The sequence below is a fragment of the Macadamia integrifolia genome, chromosome 12, assembly GCF_013358625.1.
Source record: "Macadamia integrifolia cultivar HAES 741 chromosome 12, SCU_Mint_v3, whole genome shotgun sequence".
In the NCBI taxonomy this organism is placed as follows: domain Eukaryota; kingdom Viridiplantae; phylum Streptophyta; class Magnoliopsida; order Proteales; family Proteaceae; genus Macadamia; species Macadamia integrifolia.
In genome coordinates this window covers 30,483,292-30,506,647 of record NC_056568.1, presented here as the reverse complement: position 1 = coordinate 30,506,647, position 23,356 = coordinate 30,483,292, and the positions used below count along the sequence as shown (strand labels likewise).

Sequence of the window (23,356 nt, the reverse complement as noted above, 5' to 3'; positions counted from 1 at the left end):
ACTCCTTGCATTGTCTTTGCCTTTTTTCTTTGCATCTCAAATCCGGGGGACCGCTAAGGGATCTTTAGCCCACAGGTGGGTGTGTGAAGGCCGAAAACCCTTATACAAGTACTTTTTCCTAAGAGTAATATGTGCTTCGGCCGATCTTAGGTACGAGAGGTGGCTTTGTTACATTTTTTGTCTGATGGCAGGAGCCTTGGAGGGAGCCCTTACACAAGTAGAATTTCACTAAGTGTTGTGTTTCCCTTCAGCTCTAACCGAGGGAACTTTCCTTATGTGTGAAGATTGGAGGGTGTTGTTGATGACCTGTTCAACCTTGGACAGAGCTCTCAACCAAGGTAGGGACCTTCAGTCGGGTCCGTTCGACCTTGGATTGAGCCCCCAACCAAGGTATGGACCTTCAGTTGGGTTCGATCAGCCTTAGCCTGAGCCCCCAACCGAGGTAGATTTTTTACTCAAAACGTTGTCCAAAATCAATTGCCGTAAACCAGCTTATATATTTTTAGTAATAAAAATCCTCTAAAATACTCGGGGGTGGAAAACTACAAACTGAGACTGCTTTAAGAAGTAACAAATATTAAGAAAATAAAAACGACTAAGTAAATGTGCATGCTATTACTGCTGATAAAATTTCCTCAGGTTCTTCGAGTTCCACGATCAGGGTATACTTTCTCCCCCTGTAGTTTCTAGGTGATAGGATCCTAGTCGTATTACCCTGGTGACTCTATAAGGCCCAATTTGGAGCTAACTTTCCTTGATGCTTCGGGTCTGAAATCTTCGCACTTCTTAGGGCGAGGTCGCCCATTCTGAACTCGTTCTTTTGAACTTTAGAATTATAATGCCTCGCAACCTTTCGCTGGTAGGCTGCTATCCTTTCTTGCAAGGCTTCTCGTACTTCATTCAAGAGGTCCAGATTAGCTTGAAGCCCTTTGTCATTTTCTTCTTCATCATAGTACTGAACTCGATGGGTCATGGCTCCTACCTCAACTGGGAGCACAGCTTCGGTGCCGTAAGTTAAATTGAAAGGTGTTTCTCCAGTGGCTAATCTTTCAGTTGTGCGGTAAGCTCAAAGGATGTTGTGTAGCTCTTCTGCCCATAACCCCTTGGCATCATCTAGTCTTTTCTTTATTCCTTGGAGCAGGGTACGATTGGTTACCTCCGTCAATCTGTTGGTCGATGGATAACTGATGGATGTTTTCCTATGGTCAATGCTGAGGGATTCACAAAACAAACCAAAAGTTAGGTTAGCAAATTGAGTTCCATTGTCTGTTACTACCACCAGAGGGATCCCGAATCGATAGACAACCGCACTCTCAAAGAAGTCTCTTATAATCTTTTCAGATATCGTAGCTAGTGCTTCGGCTTCTGCCCACTTCGTGAAGTAGTCTACCATCACTACAACAAACTTTCTTTGCCTCATAGCTAGGGGAAACGGGCCCAGGATATCCATTCCCCACATGGCAAATGGTATCAGGCTTGACAGGGAGGAAAGCTCGGTGGCATGCTATCGAGGGACGGGGGTGAACATTTGACATTTAACGCACTTCCTGATGAACTCCTCCACGTCTTTCCTCATGGTTGGCCATAATAGGTCTTGCCTCAATACTTTGTGGGCCAAGGCCTGAGCTCCTAGATGTTGGCCATATATCTCTTCGTGCACCTCTCGAAGAGCATATTCGACATCAATAAGGTTCAAGCACTTGAGATATGGTGTGGTGAACCCTATCTTGTACAGTGTCTCATCCTTTAATAGGAACTGTATTGACCTCATTTGTACCTTTCTCGCCTCGTCCCTATCCTCGGGGAGCACTCCTTCCTTCAAGTACTTGATTATAGCATCCATCCAACTAGGGTCATTCTCACCCATGGGTAACACCTCTTGGGCACTTTTGGTGCTTGGCTGAGGTAACACTTCGAAATATACCGAATGTCTGAGGTCCATGAAGTCAGAGGTTGCCAACTGTGACAATGCATCAGCACTAGTATTCTCTACCCACGGCACCTACCTTACCTCGAACTCCTTAAAGGCTACCACTTCCTCTCACACCGTCATCGGGTATTCGACCATCATTTGTTCCTTTGCTTCATAGTCTCTATTCACTTGTTGCACCATGAGCTGTGAGTCACTGTGCACCACCAACTCTTGTACCATCAAAGTCTGCTCCAGATTAATTCCAACTATTAGTGCTTCGTATTCAACTTCATTATTGGAGGCACTGAAGTTGAACCGCAGGGCATACTCCATCTTGAATCCTTCGGGGCTAATTAGTATGATCCCTGCGCCGCTTCCAGTTCTGTTGAATGCACCATCCACATACAATATGCAAGTCTTTTCTGCCCGAGCCTCGACAAGCTCCTAGGGTTCGTCTGAGAGCGTTGTCTTAGCTATGAGTTATGCTAGGGCCTATGCTTTTATCGCTGTTCTCAGTTTGTATTGGATGCCATATTCTCCCAACTCTATGGCCCAGTTTACCAGTCAGCCAGATATATCCGGCTTCTATAGTATCTTCTTCAGGGGTTGGTCCATGAGCACACATACCGTGTGTGATTCAAAATAGGGCCTTAGATTTCTTGCCGCTATCATAAGGGCATATGTCACCTTCTCCATCTTTTTGTATCTTGTTTCTGCATCCAAAAGGGTTCGGCTAACATAGTATATTGGCATTGTTGTCTTCCTTTTTCCTTTATCAGCATCGCACTTACTGCCACTGCCAATATAGTTAGGTATAACTGCAAGGTGTCCCCAGTGTTTGGCTTCGTCAGTAGCGGGGGCATCGTTAAGTACTCCTTCAGTTGTTCAAAGGACTTCTCACATTCCTCTGTCCACTCGAAATTTTTTTATCCCTTTAAGGTTTTGAAGAAAGGAAGGCACTTGTTAGCTGACCGAGACATGAATCGTCCTAGGGCGATGACTCTGCCTGTCAGCTCCTGGACTTGCTTCACATTTTGCGGTGATCTTATATCTCAAATGGCCTGTATTTTCATCGGGTTAGCTTTGATCCCCCTTTCAAAGACGATGAAGTCGAGGAACTTCCCCGACGCTACTCCGAATGCACACTTTATTGGGTTCATCTTCATACCGTATTGCCTTAGTACTTAGAATGCCTGCTCTAAGTCTCGGATATGGTGTTTTGCCTTCAAAATTTTCATAAGCATGTCATCCACGTATACCTCCATGGTCTCGCCGATCATCTCCTTGAAGATCTTGTTCACTAACCTTTAGTAAGTGGCTCCTGCGTTTTTTAGCTCGAAGGGCGTCACTGTATAGCAATACAACCCCCCTTTGATTACTAAAGATGTATTCAAGACATCGGCCTCACACATCTTAATCTGATTGTACCCTGAGTACGCATCCATGAAACTCAGCGCCTCATGTCCTGAAGTGGCATCGATGAGCTGGTCTATCTTCGGCAGGGGGTAGTTGTCCTTTGGGCAGGCCTTGTTTAAATCCATTAAGTCGATGCAGATCCTTCACTTTCCATTTGCCTTCAGGGCCATCACCACATTGGATATCCATTCGGGGTATCGAATTTCATGGATAAACTTGGCCTTTAGCAACTTCTCTATCTCTTCATCTATCTTCTACTGCCTCTCGAGGCGAATGTCCTCTTCTTCTATTGTACCGGCTTCTTAGTCGAGTCAATACTCAGATAATGCTCTATTAATTTTTTGCCTATTCCAGGCATGTCCGAGGCTGACCATACGAAGATGTCAGAATTATGTTGGAGGAATGAGATGACCTTTTCTCGCTGTTGTCTCGGCATTAAGGCCCCAGCATGGAATTGGCCAGTATTATCCCCTTCTTCGACGTTAACTTGTATCAGCTCCTCAGCCAGTTTCCCCCTCTGATAATTGGTGTCATTGCGTAGATCTTCTATTGGGAGTGCCTCGCCTGCCTTTTCTTTTCCCTATAAGGTGGTGGCGTAGCATTTCCAAGATGCCTCTTGATCACCTTGACATTTGCCGACCCCATTCTTAGTTGGGAACTTCATCTTGAGATGTGGTGTGGAGATGACGACCTTTAGCAGGTTTAAAACCAACTCTTCCTAGGATGGCATTGTACGGCGAAGTGATGTCCACTACCAAGAAGTTGATCATGACTATTACTCGGTGGTCTCCAGTGCTGGCCTTACTGAAAACTCGACTGACCCCTCTACATTGATCGGGGCACCCGAGAACCTTTGCAACGGGTGTTCAACCTTCCTCAACTTTTCTCTGTCTAGGCCCATCTTTTGGAAAGCTTCGAGGAACAGGATATCAGCTAAGTTGCCATTATCCACCAAGATCCTTTTTACTCTGCAATTGGCTAGGGTCATTACCAGGGCATCATCATGTGGCATCTGCACCACTTCCAGATCATCATCCAAGAAGGAGATAACTGTCCTTGTCTTTGCCTTCTTGTTTGACCATTCGACCACATGTACGCTTATCGCATAGGCCTTTGCTTTTCTGGCCGAGATGGAACTTTCTCCAGTGGCCAAGCCTCCACTGATAGTGGCTATAACCCTGGTTAAACTTTTATGATCATCCTGGGGGCGATGGTCAGCTTCCTCGAGTGTCTGATCCCTTTGTCGTTCCCGATTGCCTCTGCAGGTTGGCCCCATTCTTTCACAGCGGCCTCTACCATCCCTTTAGTGGTTGTTCTAGTGGTCATTGTGGCCTTGGGCATCTTCCTTTTCATGGTCTACAAATCGGCCAAGATATCCTCTTCAGATCATTCCTTCTATTTCTCCCTTCAGGTGCCAACAATCTTCGGTGTCGTGGCCGTGGTCCCTGTGGAAGTAGCAATATTTGTCTATGTAATGCCTCTCGGGATGTCGTCCCATCTTCCTTGGACACTTCATGGCTTTGGCATCTGGGGAGTCTTTTATCTGCATTAGCACGTCCGTCAGTCTTCGGTTTAAGGGTGCATACCTTTCAAACTTCTTCAATGGACTGGGTGCCCGATCACGTTTAGACTTTTGACTCTTACCTTCGGAAGGCTTATCATCACCTCTTTAGGTCCTTTTCCTCCTTGCCTTCCCTTCAGCTTCTTCATCAGCCTAAAGGGTTTCTTTCATCTAAATGTACTTATCGCACTGAGCCCTCAATTCAGCTAGGTTCCTTAGTGTATGCTTTATCAGAGACCTTTTTACCTCTTTGTCTTTGATGCCTCCCAATAGGGCCGTGACTCTTCCTTCAGGTCCAAACCTCTGATCGTGATCTTCTCCTGCTGAAAATGATTCATGTAATTTCGTAGTGACTCCCCTTCATACTATTTGACGATGGTCAAGTTTAATGTGGTATTTTGAAGGGGTTGGCTGCTGGAGAATTCCTTCACAAAGAAGTAGCTCAGATCACTGAAGTTGTGAATTGTTTTAGTTAGCAGGTGGTTATACCATAACCTTGCCGCTCCTCTGAACGTCAAAGGCAAGGTGCGACACATGATATTTTCTGAAACTTGGTGGAATTGCATTGCAACTTTGAAGCCCTCCAGGTGATCAACGGGGTCTTCAGACCCATCGTACGTGTCATACTTGGGCAGGAGAAACCCAACCAGGAGCGGATCCCTCATGACCTCATCAGCTAAATCCATATCATTAATGAGGTCTGGCTCGTGAGTGACTGTTTGGTTCTCTACTACCTTATGGATTTTGTCCTTCAAGTCAAGGATCATCTGCTTCAACCCTAGGTCTTCATGTCTCTGATTGTCTCCTTGACGTGGTTCTTCATGCCCAGCCCTCGTAGCACGTCGTGCCCTTTCTTGGGGTGCGGGGTTTCCCCTGGCAGTGCAGTTTCGTGGATTTCGACTGGATCTCACTGACCCCAGACTACTTTGCTCCCCGTCTCGACCTTTCGTTGGCTAGATATGAGAGCCTCTTGTGGCTCCATATGTCTACAACCTTGGAGACCTCCTTCATTGTCTCGGCCATTAGGTCGTACTTCTCCTGAAGGGCATCGAACTGCTCCTTAGTCACATATTCCTACGCCGCAGGAGATGGTGGGGGATTACTGTCTCTACGCACCGAATGTTCAGCCGAGCGTTGGTCCCTCACAAAACCTTCCCGTTTGTTGTTTCCTCATTCTTCACCGATGTTTGCTGAGGGGGAGAGAGATTCTGAAGGCTCTCCCTCGTTTATATTTACGCTCGACGTTGCTCTTGTTTTCTTATGATTGTAGGTTTTTCCCACCATTACTCTATCGTTCCCACGGACGGCGCCAATCTGTTACTATCGAGAATCTGTATGAGGATGAGCGCCAATTCTACACGAGCATAGAAGGTAGAGGCCCGGAGGTGGCTCCAGGATTAATCCTCTGATGCCCAAGTTAGAGACTCGCAGAACAGTGTTTTCACAAGAGTAATGGTGTGAGCGTATGGACCTACCTCTTCTGTCATTTAGGGTTCTTTCTTATAGGATTGTCCCTATCTGAGTCCTTCTGTGATACGTCTTCCTATCTTCGTGGGGAATATTCCCTATTCTAGTATTTCCTCCTCCTCATGTAGTTAGAATCATCGCGTACCTCTAGTTGAGGGGGACTCAAGTTCCCTTCTTCTGATCTTCGGAGTCATGGTCGTAGTGGATGTCTCTCGGTTGGCTGCCATGTGTCCCTCCCTTGGATGCCACACGTTCTTGCTTCCTTGGGTGGCTAATTTGAGCGTATCACTGAGTGTTTTCATGTGCCCCAACGACTCTAGTAAGGCCATGTCGCACCAACTATAAATACACTTACATATCTCCATCGTTCTCCACACTCATCCATCCCCTCCCATCATCTTCCACGGTCACTTTGGTTCAATAAAGACTTATTAATTTGGGAACCAAACAAGGAAATAGTACGGTCTCAACTCCCAGGCCCAACTCAAAATATGAAAAAGAAGAAAGTAGAGAGAGAGAGAGAGAGAGAGAGAGAGAGAGAGAGAGAGAGGAGGAGGTAAAATTGAAGCAGGGACTGAAATGGTAGAATTGGTAGTCTAGCTCCACCAGGGGAGGTGTTTCACAAAAAATCAGGTATTTTGTTTGCTATTAAGCTAGAATGTCTTTAATTTCTTTGTTTGTTATGGTTTTTCAAATGATTTTGTTAATAGGATCAAAAGGGTCTTTTTCAATTCATGACTTATGACTAACAGTGTTATGCTTCAGCGGTGTGGTTGATATTTTTAGAAAACAATAAAGAAAGGGTTGTACAATAAAAATTTCCAAAGAAAAAAAAATCTATAAAAGAGAAAAAAATAATAGAAATGAAATGGTAAAAAAATAAAAAATTACTTTTGTTTGACTACCAATAGAAGAAAAGAAAAGAAAATTATTTATAGTTTCTTGTATATTCTTGTGTTATAGGTAATACTTTTTTTTTTGTTGGGGCACGAGAAGAAAGATTCAACATTCCTAATATGAATTTTGATATTTAAAAAAAAAAAAAAAATCTTCCCTTGGCCAAGGACATACCAAACACAATGAGAATTTCTTAAACCATGAAAGTAGTATAATTTTTGTACTTTCTTTGTCCTTTTATTTTCTTCTATTGGCTACCAAACACATCCTTAAGTTTCATCGCCATCCCTTGTTCATTATTCCTTGTCATGTGCTGGTAGAAAGAAAGAAAAAAATAAAGCTGCATGATCGCATGGCCCACATGAAATTACCCCCTCATACATGTTGATATGCCCTTAACGTGTGCTTTCATTGGCCCGTGCTAGTGTACGCCCACATGGTCAGGCAATGATCTCTTGACACTTTAAAATAACTATTTTCTAGGAGGGTGTATGCGCAAGACACGAGGGTAAAATGATCGTTCCCACCTCAATGAAAGGTATAAACGCTTACCCTATTGATGCTTCTACATGTGCTCTCATTGGCTCTATGTCGGTGCATGGGCCATGCTTCTAGACACGGAACTCTTCCACCAAAATAAATTAGTCTTCTAGTTCTCCTGGTGTACACAATTAGGTTTCGTCGTCAAAATTTCATGGGATAGGTTTTTCTACAATGTAACTAAGGTTAGGTCAAAAGTTGGCTCACACCTACATGTTCGGCTTGAACTAACCAACTGAAACTTAAGGCACTATACATAAACAACAGAAACGACTTTTCATGTTTTCGGAAACAAAAATGGATTTTTTAGGGTTTGATAAACTTGTTTCTCGAAACTTTTTTGCAGACATAATGGCACTAAAAAACTCAATAATATCATCGGATGCCCAAAAGGGAGAGAGGGTTCAGTTGCCGTTTTTTAGGTTTAAATAGTTGAGAGATTTATATGGGCACAACAACTTTTTTTTTCTTCACTCAAATTCGTTTCTAGAAACGATGAAACAAGTATGACTTGTTTCATTAAAGTAGTTTATAGAATTGTAAATAGGCATAAATCAATTTTGATTTATGTTTATAAAAACGGGTGAAACAAAACAACTTTATCAAACGCTTTTTAGGTTGTTTTTTCGTTTATAGGAACAAGAAAACGCAGAAATGGCAGAAAAGGAACGTTGTCAAACGGTGCATAAGATCATCCCAACCTACTACTAAATGCGGCAAGCTCAAGCACCAACTAATTAATAATTGGGCGGTCTCGATGCAAGGTAGTGGCCCGATGGAAATGCATTAAAACAAAAAAAAAAATTTGAGATGCATTACGCCATTGCCAATATAATGGGAGGATATTTGATATAAGGAAGAAAGAAGGGAGAGTTGCAGGAAGAGGGTGAACCTGTCCGATCTGGATCATGGATCGCTTGATCCACCAGGTGTTAGACTAATGGGAAAATTATATAATCGCCCACTTTTTGGTTTCCCTTTTCAATACTACCCGTCCAAAGTTTCAGTTAACAAAATCACCCTAAATTAGGTTTGAGTTTACAAAACTACTCAAAATAGTGATTCTTCATATTCCACATATAATCAGGTTATTTTTTATATTGAAACTTTGAGTGGGTAATTTTGTAAACCCAATCTCAATTTTGGGTATTTTTGTTAACTTGAACTTAAGTGGGTGGTTTTATAAAGAAAAACTTAAATTTGGGTGTTTTTGTTAACAGAAACTTTTGATAGATAGTTTTATAAAAAAAAACCCAAAATAGATAATCATGTAATTTTCCCTAGAACAATCATGATCTGATCATCCAATTCTGATTCATATCAAGCGATTCTCCCGTTCAAATTTTCCAATTCTTATCTAACCGCGAAGGAAAGCCGGGCTGCGGGGTGCGCAATACGCATTCACAATTATGAGCCGTACTTATATAAACAACACCCCAGGCACCAGGCCCCAACGAAGAAAGAACAGCAGGATGCGTATTACGCGCACTGTGCAAGCAATCATGAATTTACGTAATTACTCTCTTATTTTTTTCTTCTTTCCCGCCCATAACTGTTAAGCTGTTTCTGCAATTGCCCGCCTCCCCAACACCCCCCACCCCATCCCCTGAAAGGCTCCAAACTCCCAAAACGTTTAGAACGATCTCTACTGAGGCATCCCTCCTTTACTTCCTATGTGAAATTCTCCATAACTTCAGTGAATAGCTCATCGATATTAAGGATTTCCAGAAGTCCTAATCCATGTATACGCCTGTAACAGCATTGCTCTGTTGATCAGCCACGAAGGTCAGGAGTGGGAACCATTTCTTCGATCCCTACTCTTCTTCCTTTGAAACTGGTACGTTTAATGTTGCCTCTTCTGAGTCTGCTTGATCTCTCCTCGAACGTTTTACTTCTTAAATCATTTTTTATACAGTTGGAGCCTACTCTACATGACGATTGTCGTTGTTTATTTCATGAAATTTTTGGCGTGCTTCCTATGTAGCTAACTATCCTAGACAAACGATAGGATTTTAGAGACGCTGGATGATTAGCTTGGATCTGTATGATCCCGAGCGTTTCAAACGGATTTAAAAAAGAAAGCATGATGTAGGTTATGGAATTTGAGCGTGAGATTATCAGATCTGGAGGAATAGAGTTTAGCTACGTTTGTTGTTTCAGAAGCTCGATTTAATTAAGGACAAGAATTTGAGTTTTTCACTCCCACCAAGTATTTGATGGTTGCTAGCTGCTTATCATGTTTACAGGCATCTATTATTCTGTTCTGTTGGAAAATTGTGCTTGTTTCTGAAAATTCGACTTGTGCTCGATACTAGTGAAATCTTTATTTTGTTTTCCAGGTTCCAGCTGCTTGTGGCTCTCATTCCATTCAATTAACTGGAATTACAAAGATGGAGCTTGATAGACGGTCAAATTTTCAAGATGTAAGTACTGACTAACACAATCTATTAGATACAATTCTAGATAGGAAGATTTAGGCCTAATGGTGATTGATTGAAGCGAAAATGACATAATATTTTAGGCCCAGTGCAGTCTATGACTCGGAGGCCTTGAGAATTTCTGGCATAATATCTGAGGAAAGTGAGCCCTAGAGTAATTGAACTAGACGATTAGCTTATGTTGCTCAAACAAAGTGTAGTAGTATTATTCTCATTAAGATGGCTGGAAAATTGGGAACATCAACTACCAAACCAGACTGACCTGTTCTGATTTCTGAGAGGAAACCTGAAAAAGGACATTGCTGTTTGACTGGTCTGGCCAGTTGGTCAGAAATGTCAGATTGCTGCAACTGACTTTTTTTTTTTTTCCCTTTTTCTGAAAACAATGCCCAATCTTCCTCTCTGTATAAAAAGACCACTAGATTGCTATGGAGCAGCCTTAACGTTGCATTGATAGTGAACTAAAATATTAGAAAAGAATAGAAAACATGAATAGAGGGTAGAAAAGTATCTAGAGGTTGTGGTTTGTTGCAATCTTTTAGTTGAGAACCCAAGTTCACTATGAAAAAGACTCAAAGAACTTCCATTCAGATTTTCCAATATTTCACATTTCAGTAGTGAAAAATCCAAACCACAAATAAATCAAACTCTATTAAGCGATCTATTGATTTATTTACAAATAGACTGAGGAAAACAATGGTCAACTTAACCTGATAAGAGGTAATGATAAACCTGAAAATTCCAGAAAGCTTGCAGCAGTGAGTTTCTCCTGAAGTTTTGCAATCCGTGCCTGTATGAGAATTGAGAAATGGTTGGAGAAAACGAAATTGAAGAGTGGTTATTTCTTTTGAAATGGTGGTATGGAAGCTAAGGAAGCAGATTTGCAGCTGCTAGTTTCTCCTGAAGCTTAACGATCCATGCCTGTATGAGAATTGATAAATGGTTAGAGAAAACAAAATTGAAGAGTGGTTATTTCTTTTGCAATGGCGGTAATTGTTCCTTATCATAATAATCAATGCATTTAATAGTTAGATGTTAAAAGACAAAAATGAAAGAGAAAAAAACACCATGTATGAAATGCATTTAAATCCTCTATTCATGGGATTTGACGATTTGGTGCAATAGGATATACAGGGTTGGAGGTAGACAAGGTAACATCCAGTATCTACCACCAAAGAAGCTAAGCAAGCAAACATGATGTATGGCTTGTGGCCTACATGATATCCTAACAAGGATCTGTAGAACCTGGGTCACATACTCATTCAGCTTCTACATTTCAAAATAGAAGCTCTGAGGATAGACAAGAAACCTTTCTACACTGTTTTTGCTTCTTCTGCAAAAAGAAGTCAAAAGTACAGATGAAACCTTTGGAACGACGAATGGAAGGATCAATCTGTAAAGAATTTGAATATGACTTCTCAGCTGCTTCAAATTCTTCCATGGCAAAGAAAGCGTCAGCTTGGCAAATATATGCCTGCATCGTTTCAGTTAGTATAAATCTTGACATGCAATACTATTTTGCTTTTATCACAATGAATGATTAGGGAAATGGTCCATCTCATAACTTAGAGAAAACTTACTTGTTTGGTAAAAAATATTGTCAAGATCAATTGACAAGACATACACACACACACGGTGCACAACAGGCCGGAGCACATCCAAGAGCAAAAGGTAATCAACATATGATGATAGCCACCTGATTTACTAAGCTATTTGGTGGTGAAAAAATGCTCCACATATAGGTCAGCACATAAAATGGTTGGTTAATTAGGTTTGTAAACTTTGATCTCACTTTTGAAGGCTCCTGAGATGGTAGTCCCGACTCCCAATTCTCCTGCATGGCTACATGTGTTTTGGCCATAGGGCTATTGCTAACTTCAGAGAAAATTGTTGCTTGCCTGAATGGCATTTTGTGGAAAATCATTATTTTCGAGTTCGCACTGTGGTTCCTTCACAAGATTTACTCTTTAGAGATGAGTTTCTTAACAATCTCTGTTTCCATATTCCAAATGGCACCTCTGTAGATACAGCGAGTGCACTTTCCCCTTTCACTTTTAATTTGCATCTCGTCTTTATTTTATCGTTTTGGGGATGAATCCCACTTTTTTCACTAACCGTGTGCAGGTTCTCACCCCCCTCTCTCATCTAGCATGATCTGATAAACCTAGGTAATTAATTCACTGCAACAATTTGTAGGATCGAAGAAGCAACTGTCGGAGCTTTGGCAGCAACAATCATCCTTGTAGCCAGTCCAGAAAGATGTCCATTGGAGTTATGGCAGATCAAACTGTGAAACTGAGATCTGGAGATGGAGAGGAGAAAAAGTCTTCACTTTCAAATACAGAAAAAGTAACTTCAAATAGAGGAAAAATGCCAGACGACAGAAATAAGTCAGGAATGGTGACTGCTGTGGAAATAAAGCAAGCAGCCGATCCTATGCACAAGGTCTCCCCATGGACTAGTACCAGATCCTTGCATCAAGAAACAACAACTGCTAAGACAGATAACTTTTTTGCTAAAGAAACCTCAGTTTTACGGTCTGCCAATGGTACACAGAAAAAATTCAGCAAAGCAAATGGACAAATGGCACTTCATTTTTATGCAAAACAGACTTCAATTTTACATTCAGTCAATGGAGTGGGCAAGAAACTGGACAGTGTAACCTATGGGAGGGCATTGGGAAATGATGGAACCACAAAAAGGGTGGAAGAATCTGCATTTGCAGCAGCACTGGAAGTCTGTGTGCCGGATGGAGGAACAGAAAAGGGAGAAACAGATAAAACAGCAAAGAGAAGCAATGAAGATCTAAGAATGAAGCTTTGGGAGATATTAGGGACTGCTCCCTCACCAAATGAACAAAATCCAGATACTCCTGCTCAGACTCCTAAGGTGGGCATGGACAATTTGAAGCCGGTTAGTCATTTGAACCAAAATGGCAATAATGTTGTCAAGCCAAAACCCAACTCAGATACAATGCAGATAGAGTCCACGCCTTTTCCCATTGAGCAGATTCCAGTATCACAGTCCCAGATTCTTGAAATGGGTGGAAAGAATTCAAAGAAAGTTGGTCATTTGTACCAAAAGGGTAACAAAGCTGTGAAGCTAAGACAGCTGTCGGATACAATAGAAACTGATACTCAAAGCACCAATCAGACTTGCAGAAGACCAGTCACTCGTTCTTCAACTTGGAAAAAAGCTCCAGCTGTGGTGCGATTAAAGTTGCAGCACAAGGTTAACTATGGAGGACATGCATCACCTTCCTTGAACCATAGGGGTAAATTTCAAAAGAACATTTTCTCTTTTGATGATGCAGAAGGATGGTCTACAAGATTGCGTGGGACTGTGGATGGCAGTTCCTCTATGCTTAGGAGGAAGAAGGATGAGAGAAATGGTAGTAGACTTGCACCACGGAAGATTTACATCCCCCAAAAGGATAACACAGATACGGTTCTGCAATGCATTGATAGGAGAAAAACACCACTGCCAGCAAAGAGGATGATTTTGCATTCTAGAATTGAAGGTTCTCATGTTTCGTCTCCGCAGGCTGACAGTAAGGATCTGCGAGCTGCTGACATGAGAAAAATATCACCTCCAGCTGAGAAAGACATGAGTCTGCCAGCCAATGATAGAACACCACCTAGATCAGAGAGGATGATGTCAAATGGTAGGATGGAAGGTTCTAAGGATACCCTGTGTGGCGCTGAGAGGAGAAAAACACCACCTCCGGTGAAGAGGACTATGTTTCATAGAAATCGACTGGATGCTTCGCATAATCATCTTCAGGATAAAACAGAATGTCTGCAAAGTACTGATAGGACAACAGCACTCCCAGCTGAGAGGACAGTGCCATGTACTAATGGCATGGAAAATACTCATGGTTACCCTCCTCAGAATAACAGAGACTCCCTTCAACCAAAGAGTGGATTCCTAGATGATAATCTCCATTGCCCCCCTACAAGGAAGAAGACAAATCAACAAGAAAAAATTAACAGTCCCCCAAAAGCACTAATGAATGCACAGCATCAAGGTGGTCTACGAAGCCCATCATCAGAGAAGAATGATCCAAAAGATGATTTTCACACTTCAATGTTTGGAATAAAACCACTGTTGCCAGCAAGGGAACTGATAAACCAGGATGTCTGCATCTCTGCACCAGCTGAGAGAAGATCTATGGTAGAAGGTTGCTGTAGCCTGAGGACTTTGGGGGCCTCAAAACGAGGTTCTTTTGCATTGCATGAGAGATCAGAATCCTCTGTATCCATAATTTCTTTACAGGCTTCATTATTCAAAGCTAAAATGTAGCTTGCCTTTTTATGCTTTGGTTCTTTCCTTATTAATTTTTAAGCATGATACTGGGGAGCTTAAAAAGTCATCTATCAGGGAATTGCTTCCTACCATGGGAGAAAATGGTGCTGAATCTCAGCTTTCTCAGTCATCTGAGGAACAAGATGCTGCAAGCTTGGAAGAAGATTTGCCCATCAGTAAAGGTTGTAAACCATCCATCCATCTGCAAACATCTATGCAAATACAGTTTTCATACCTGCATAATGGAGCTCCATAAAAAGAAATAAGATATAACAAAATAAGTTGCCTCAGAGAATCTTACGATTAATTAAGGCTTCCCCCTCCTGCCCACACACCCTTTTATTTGTTCCTAACTTAACATAAACCTAAACAACCAATTGAAGAGTTAGCAACACTATTCCAGGCTGCTAGCACATCCAATTGGTTATATCTATACTTAATGAGTCATGACTTCATGTCCTTATTTGTCATCACTTTATACCATCTCAAATTGTTACTAGTACATACAAGTGTAGCCAGCTTCTTTTGGCAAAACTTGAAAATACTAGAATGGGTTGAGTTTGGATGAATTTAGGCTAGTATTATATTTGGAATTATACAAACTTGATTACATGATATGGACACAGATCTTATTTGGAATTGGTTTTTGTGCTATGTTCATTATGCTCATTTGTGCAAAAAGCATTGTACTAACCACCATAGGATCTGCCTGTCTGCATGTGTTACACAGAAAATTCAAGGAGTGTCTAAGAAATCTACATGCTCTCTAAAGAAGCCATGTTCTACCAGCTCTATGATCAGTGCTGTGCGGTTTATTTTTGGTGCTGCCTCCTGGCTAGCCTAAAATCATGCTGGTCTGATGATCTTACTATCCACCTGATGTTCAACAATATAGCAATCCGAGATTTTAATTTTACTTGCAACACTACTAATGCCTGATTAATGAATCATGATGATAATAATAACCACCACCATCACCACCAGCAGCACCACTACTACTACTAATAATAATAATAACAATAATACCCTCCCGTAACAAAATTCACCTAGTTGATGCCTTTTTTAGCTATAGGGTTGGTTAACCGAGTTGATTAATTGGTGGCTACATATTGTATATGGTCGCACCATCTTATGTTTCTTCCAAGGAAAAGGAAATAGGAAAAACCGAATGATTGTCCTCATCACATGCTTCTAGTGGTCATGTGCAGGTTGCAGGCCAACAGATAAATGGTCTCCAGGTAGGCCTGAAAAACCACCAGCCATGATTCGTGCAAATAAGAGACCTCGTGACCAGGAAGGAATTAAAATCTGCGAAATCGGCACCACCTCAACACCCCTGAGAGGTACATGTTTGTTAGTTTATTAGTATCTTGCTCTCTCCCCCACATCGGTACCAGCTGTACACTGTTTTCCATTGTATCAAATCTCTTATCTGCACCTTTATAAACTTGACAGGGACTGAAGAGAAAAATAATGGGGTCCAGGGACCTTCTGACCAAAACTATGAAGATGGCTTGGAGAGGTTTTTCCTATCTTCTGCTAAATAAAAAACTTTATCATTCAGATAAATCAAATCCTTCTTGGGATTCAAAATTTTTTATACCTTGTATGCCATTTGGTTTTGACTTTCATTTTTTTCCTTACAATCTATCAGGACTGTTGCTCTTTTTGCTCTATCTTTAGAGAGATTTAAATCCAGAGTGAAGTCACAGACAAGCAAGAAATGCTCTCAGATCCTGGCATCTGTTGCTGAGCGGATACAGTTGCAACTACAGAATGTTGAGTCTCAGATTCTGGCAGACGTGTATGTGACCAAAGTTCAATGCTTTCTATCAATTCAAGAAACAAATAGATAGGGATGGATGCTCTTTAATTCCATTTACTTTATTGCATTTATTCCAGAGGGAAGTTCACAAGCCTTGGCAAGTCTAAGAGGAAACGCCTGGAAACAAGATTTGAAGGTATTAATTCAACTTTGGCTAGGGCTTTTGACCAAAATATGCCATGTCTCCATTGTCCAACGGAATTCGACAATGCTATTAATGGACAACAGTTGTAGATAGAGTAGATTCGATGAAAAAGAGGTGGTGTGAGATGAATATAACTCTGACGTTTTATTAAGTTCTGATTCAGAGCAACAAGAAAGACTGAAGGTAATACAGGACAAGTTCAAGGAAGAGGTTAACCAGCATCTCCAGGACTCAAAGAGCACACTTGAAGAGCTGGAAGCCTACAAGATGGACTTAAAAGGAGCTGCAGCAAAACAAAGTATGATTATTTCCTCTTTCTTTGATTGAATTTGAATCTGTCATAACAGTGTTTGTTCCTTCAAAAGATTACAGTCCAACATTTCAATCTATTTGGATGAGGCCAAATGGAATTTGGGTTTAGTCAAAAGAAGTCAAAGTCCAGGTTGTTATCAGTCGTTTCCTTTTTAATATTTCCTTGGGGATGGGGTAGCGTAGGGGGAGGGAGAGGTTGATTTTTGTCATCAGTTTACACTGGTTTCGGGATAATATCAAATATCACAAGTGGGATCCACAAATCAAACGAGCCATGCCCCGAGAGTGGCAGATTGGCGAATGAGTTCTGGATTATCGTTCAACTTCTCTTGACAGTTTGATGCCATCATCTCACACCCCAAATCCATTGCTTTGTTTCACTGGTATTTTCAATTGTGATAAAAGAGGATATAAACCTCTGTCCCACCTGAAGTGGGCCCAGAATTTGGTAAAAACCATGGATCCTCTTTTAACACTTGCACACGCATGGCTGCATAAGGTATCTGTAACCATGAATGCAGCCAGACTCCTCTGCCCTCAGATCCTCTCGACTCATTTGAACGTACTGGTGAAACTAAATGGTGGTTTCCACCAAAGAAAAAATAATGGTGTGAAGGCAAATGTTAGTGCAATTGGGTTAATATGCTGCAGAGCGTAAGCATCTTAGGTCAGGAGTTTGAATCTCTTGTAAAGTCTTCACGTACCGTGTGCTTTCCCCCTTCTCCCCTCCCCCTCTAGTTGTGGTTCAAAATCCCATGTGGCATTGTTTCTTAGGTTGGAAAAAAAATGGGGTGATGGAATGTGAGATCTGCTAGACCCAGGGGGTGATGAAATGTGGGACCTGCTAGACCCTTCACCCTAGAGCTGCCCCTCTATTTTGTGTCACCAGCACTGAAAAGCTGCATCCGTGTCTTGCTGGTCATTTCCTTAATGATTAAATTAAGCTGCCTCTTAAACATTTGGGGTTTTTTTTATTGCGAGTCCCAAGGTCCCAAATTTTCTTGGTATACTTATAGTTTAGAAATTGCAGATCTTGTGATGATGTACGTATACCGATCAAAGGCATCCAACTCTTATCTACCAAAAAAAAAAAAAAACTACCATTTTATTTTCCATTCCTTTTTTCTTTTCTTTTCCTGATCAACTTTATTGATTCAGAGGCATCACATCGAAAGCTTCTCCTGCAAGTGGAAGAGTCAATAGAGGCCCAACTTGGTGAGGTTGAGAGGAGAATCACTACAATCCACAAGGCAAGTAAATGCTTCTTTTTCATTGATAATCGAGTAATAAGGAAATTTGTTGCTGGAAGACTCAAGAGGCTACGGTACTGTTTTAGGATGATATAGTTTGCAGTTAACCAGGTGTAACTGCTAACCATTCTGTTGGCTGTTCAGAAACATTAGACAGATAAACGGATGTAAGTGCCTTTGAAATATCAAATAAACTTGAGTATAACATGCCTTCTCCATTTCCCCACTGGATCATCACAATAATAGAGACTTGGATCATCACAATAATAGACTTGTTCTTGTTGAACCATTCACCATGTCTTCTCATACATCCAGATTCCAGAAGATCACAAGAATATGTTCATTCCTGTGATCATACAGTTGATCTTCCCACTCATAAGTCAAGTGGCCTGATTCTTTTTCGCCATTGCCTTGTAGGCCATTGTCTTCCTATGATGTCTACACCGTACAATTAGCGTATGCTAAATAATGGAGAAAGCTCTATTCTTTTGATGGTTTGTTGAAGATAACACAAGCGACTTTGTTTTCATTCACTGCAGGTGGCGAGGGATAAGATGCTCGAACTGAAGCATGTGATTAATGAGAGTTCGAAAGGTGTTCTCAATTGATGGCGAGTTTCAGTTTTACATTTTAAACCCGAGACTCCCAGAAGGAAGAGAGATGACAGGTTCATTTTTTGGATAGAAAAAAAAAAGGGGCTTAGAAGTTTTCATTCTAGGAAGTTTCTGTCTAACAGAGTGTAGGACTTGTGCATTTTAGTACTTTCATAATGCCAAAGCTTGTATCAGTTTCTGTCACTCCACTTATAGCATCCGTAGTTGGGATACCATGTGACAAGGGAACTTACATGGCAAAAGAATAATATCATATTACTAATCACAATTTCAATACGAAAAACATACGTCAATAGACCAGTCGTGAAATATCTGATGCATCACAAAGGCCATAAGTACTGACCAAAACAAAACACCAACAAATACAAGCAATACTTACAACTGGAATACATAGGAATAGGTAACCATCAAAATCCTCACACACACACACACACACAGCTAGTTCATGGTCCCATACCTTCTATATACACCCACTTGCCATCCCACGGGCACCCCATGGAAGACACAGCAAACCTGACATTTACAGCATCTATGACACACCAATCACCAGAGGAAAAACATGTTTGGCAATTCAACTTGAAACTTCCCTTGACCCTTGTCCATTATTTAACTTGTATATCACCCTTGGCTGCAGAAGAGAGGGTTTTTGAGCTTGGAGATTTCCCAATGATTGCTTTCTTGACCTTCACAAATGACTGCTTCACCTTTGATATGATGTTATTAGATTGCTTTTGAGAGGGCTTTGCTGGAACTTCTTGTTTAGGAGGTTCCTGATCAGTTTTTGAGTTATCCTCAATTTTGGATAATTCCACATTTGGAGATCCAGATTTTGCAGTTTCTTCAGGCACTTCTCTTTTATCCACATTATCTACACAGGACTGTATTGCTTCCTCCACCTTCCCTTCTAACTCTGACTCCTTGGACTCTGCAATGGGTTCATTGATAACATTAGTATCTACCACATCCACTTTACCATTTAAATCTGGTGTATCAACTTTGGCATCCTGCACTTTACCATTTAAATCTGGTGTATCAACTTTGGCATCCTGCTCTTTTTTCTCTTCAATGACCACTTCAGCATCTCTAGAAGCACTCTGTTCCTTGGAAGATTTTTCCGCAACTTTAGTTGCCGCACAGGAGCCACCCACGTCCTTGTTTCCTGTTGGCTCGGGTAGCATTGATTCCTCTTTTTTGACATTATTTTCTTCATTCTCTTCAATTTTAGTATCCATTGCCTCCTTTTCTTCAATGGTTTCAGTTCGCACAGGTTCCGTCAGCTCCTCTATTTTCACATCCAAGTCTTTGCTTTCTTCAGTGTTCATAACTTTCTCTTCCTTATTTGCTTCACACTCTCCCACTTGCATTGCTTCCTTCTCCCCATCAACCCCAACTTCTTTCTCAGTATCATCGACACTGACATTTTCCACGATATCTGGAGTAACAGATCTTATTCCATCTTCTTTCAGACCAAAATCTGCTTCCTGACCAGCACAAACTACTGTATCTGATTCAGATGCAACAATGTCCTGATCTTTAGTGACCTCTTCTTCCTTCAAGGGCTCAGTATACTTGACCATTTCAATTGGTGTTGGTTCATCTTTCGTGACATCACTGTCCATGCTCTCCTTAGGCTCCAGAATCTCTGAGTTCTTCTCAACTTCTCCAGCCTGTTCTGATGGTTTTCCTCCCATCTCATCGACTGATTCTGACTTTTCTCGTGTTTGAGGTTCCACTACAGAAACCTCTTCCTTCAAGGACTCGTCTGCTTGGGTTTCTCCATATATTCCCCCATAATGATTGTTACTTTCTTTGGGCTCAAGCATCTCAGATTTCTTCTCAACTTCTCCAGCCTGTTCTGATGGTTTTCCTCCCATCTCATTGACTGATTCCGACTTTTCTAGTGTTTGAGGTTCCACTACAGAAACTTCTTCCTTCAAGGACTCGTCTACCTGGGTCTCTCCATCTTTTCCTCCATCATTATTGATACTTTTTTTGGGCTCAAGCGTCTCAGATTTCTCCTCAACTTCTCCAGCCTCTTGAGGTTTTCCTACGACCTCAACAACTGATTCTGGCTTTTCTACCATTTGAGGTTCCAGAATGGAAATTTCTTCCTTCGAAGACTCATCAACTTTGGTCCCTCCATCATTGGTGATATCTCTATCCACCGTCTCCTTAGGCTCAAGCATCTCAGATTTCTCGTCAAATTGTTGAGATTGTTCTTGTTGTTTCCTTTCCACTTCCACAACTGATTCTGGTTTTTCTACCAGTTTACGCTCCACCACAGAAACTTCTTCTGGCTCTTTTCCCACTTCTGATTCTGAATCTCCTGGAGGAGATTCTTTCAAGTGTTCCACTGGTTTCTCCAAGGCTTCAACTGATGATTCAGTAACATCTGGTGATTCCTCTGTTTTTTTTTCAACAGCCTCAACAACAGATCCTGGAACAGAGGATATATCCAGTATCGAATCTGGACTTACTCCCACTTGTGAATCATCTGTAACTGGAACATCTGAATGAGGGGCCTCATCAAACTTTTCAACTTTTTCAGCATCTGTAACAACAGGAGGCACAATCTGTGTATTTGCCACTTCTTGCTCTGATTCAGTAGGTACGTTGTCACTTACAGATTCCTCCTGAGCTTTGGCCTCTTCTTCTCCATCAGGCACTTTATTTTCACTGGATGGAGGAATACCCCCTTGTTCAACAGTCTGCAGTTCTTCAATTCCCTTCTTCTCGATTTGCTGAAATAATTCAAATCAATTAGATACAACCCACAAGAAGTCAAGAATAAGAACTATCATACACATTAGGAAGGAGGAAGGATGATTTGAAAGAAACGGTAAGAACTAAGAAGGTTCCAAAATCTCCATTAAATGTGGCTACGACAGTACGACATGAGACCCCTAGCTAGATGAGACGAGCAGTAACTAGATCTCCAATGGGATTACAAATAATCATTAACTATGAATTTATATTGAAAACTTGTAAGTCTTTCTAAGTTTTGCATTTGAAGCTCATGTACTCCATATTGCAGCGTTACTGCCTTATATAGAGGTTCTATACAAATTGTAAGATTTGGGACCTCCAGCTGGAAAAGACGTGTGTTAATTTTGTGTTGAAAATTAAGAAGAAAGATGAAATAGGACCTCCATCAAATATCAATCCATATCGTATCAACTAATAACCAACTCTGATTATTGCTACGATTAGATGCTCTTCACATAACTTCAATAACGGATTTCTTCTGAATTAAGATCTATCAGCTTAAAACTTCAGAATTATCCTCGGAAAATTAAATCAGCTCATCACCCCAAAAAAAGAAGAACAAATTAGTAGAAAGCTAAAATTCCCAGTTTGAAAAACATAGAAGAAGAAAGATTAATACATAGGACTTTAACCCATGAACCTACTACCTACTACCGTTGGTGAAAAGTAGACTTAGAACTCAAAAGAGTAGTAGAATACATCAAGGGGATCATAAAGAGTGACAGTGAAACAGATGAAATTTCAACAACGTTTTCCTCCTCCAATAACTCAAACACGTAGTATCTCTCTATTGGAGAGATGGACAAGTTCTAATACCCACCCGATCTTGTTACTTCTACAAGTGCTTAGTAAAGAAATGATAATTCCTTACCTCATCAGAACTGTGATCTGGAACAACACCCACGCTAGCCATGGAGAGAGACAGAGAGAGAGAAAGCTACCCACTTAAAGTTGAGCTCAGGATGAAGAAAAGAATAACGGATGGAAGGAGAAGAAGGAGAAGCTCAGACGATTGTGACGACCCAAAAAGGCGGTTGCAATTTGCAAAGGTAGCCCAGAGCCCAACTGGAGAAAAGAGATGAAAGAGAAAAACAGATGGTGACATACTCACATGAGCTGGTGTGTGACTGGAAAGAGGAAAGAGGAAAGAGGAAAGAGGAAAGAGGAAAGTGGAAACCCATTAAGTCATTCCCCGAAGGAAATTCTCGTAAATTACATTAATCTTATTTATTAGCCCTTTTCTTACTATTTATTATCAAATGGGACGCCGGCACTCTTTATTTTATTATTATTATTTTTCCTTTAGTTTGAGATTAGAGACATAGGATTATTCCTTCCAAAGTTGGGGACACATGGTAGGATCCGGATCTCTCAATAGAGTGCATCACCCATAGAGTGTTAATAGAAACTTGAGTGCACGATACTTGGAGAAAATGAATTCAACGGTCCTAAAGAAAGAAAATGATTTTTATCCACTTAACCCATTCAATCCTTATTTTGACCCATACCTGACATCCTAACTCAATCTACAGACTTCCCTCTCCAACCTCCATCCCAAAAACGTATAAGGAGACGTCAGAAAACCTTGATCAAACTAATCATGGAGGAGGTCTGAGAAAGCTTAAGATCTGAAGGCTTTGCTCTTTGATTTTTTTTTTGGATAAATATTTTGTAATGAATTTATACCATGAAAAATTGTTATGAAATCATCAACCTAAGATCCACTCAACTTTTATGGCTCAACATCCATTGCCTATGTCCTTATAAAGATTTCTACCCAACACACATTGCCAGTCGTTTACAACCCATGGCGCATCAGAATCTCCATTCCAATCCTAATCCCATGTTCGGCCATTGGCGATTGGGATGGAGATGGTGGAGAAGGAGAAAGAGATATGTCGACTAGAG

The 23,356-nt window shown here is 41.1% G+C and overlaps 2 protein-coding genes across 7 annotated transcripts; one reads left to right on the top strand and one right to left on the bottom strand.

Annotated features, from left to right (window-relative positions):
- The first annotated feature begins 9,268 nt into the window (after positions 1–9,268).
- On the top strand, positions 9,269–18,865 carry LOC122057424 (meiosis-specific protein ASY3). 3 transcript variants are annotated; one of them, XM_042619524.1, is made up of 11 exons: positions 9,270–9,630; positions 10,133–10,216; positions 12,428–14,485; positions 14,577–14,718; positions 15,745–15,879; positions 15,992–16,058; positions 16,191–16,340; positions 16,439–16,497; positions 16,670–16,804; positions 17,977–18,068; positions 18,608–18,865. In XM_042619524.1, exons 2-11 carry the CDS (start codon positions 10,184–10,186, stop codon positions 18,674–18,676), a joined length of 2,940 nt encoding a protein of 979 aa, XP_042475458.1. In that variant the 5' UTR covers positions 9,270–9,630; positions 10,133–10,183; the 3' UTR covers positions 18,677–18,865. The 3 variants fall into 3 exon arrangements, 2 of the variants coding, with proteins under 2 accessions (XP_042475458.1, XP_042475459.1); XR_006133525.1 differs by lacking the exon at positions 18,608–18,865 and having other exon boundaries at positions 9,269–9,630; positions 16,659–16,804; XM_042619525.1 differs by lacking the exon at positions 10,133–10,216.
- LOC122057425 (probable serine/threonine-protein kinase kinX) lies at positions 10,787–22,578 on the bottom strand. Of its 4 annotated transcripts, none has more exons than XR_006133526.1 (3): positions 22,320–22,576; positions 19,140–21,423; positions 10,787–11,152 (listed from the first exon to the last, which is right to left on the bottom strand). XR_006133526.1 is itself a non-coding variant. In XM_042619527.1 (3 exons), the coding sequence occupies exons 1-3, from the start codon at positions 22,359–22,361 to the stop codon at positions 19,285–19,287; spliced, it is 2,133 nt and encodes a 710-aa protein (XP_042475461.1). In that variant the 5' UTR covers positions 22,362–22,578; the 3' UTR covers positions 18,912–19,284. The 4 variants fall into 4 exon arrangements, 3 of the variants coding, with proteins under 3 accessions (XP_042475461.1, XP_042475462.1, XP_042475460.1); XM_042619527.1 differs by lacking the exon at positions 10,787–11,152 and having other exon boundaries at positions 18,912–19,607; positions 19,656–21,423; positions 22,320–22,578; XM_042619528.1 differs by lacking the exon at positions 10,787–11,152 and having other exon boundaries at positions 18,912–19,607; positions 19,698–21,423; positions 22,320–22,577.
- Between the last annotated feature and the right edge of the window lie 778 nt (positions 22,579–23,356).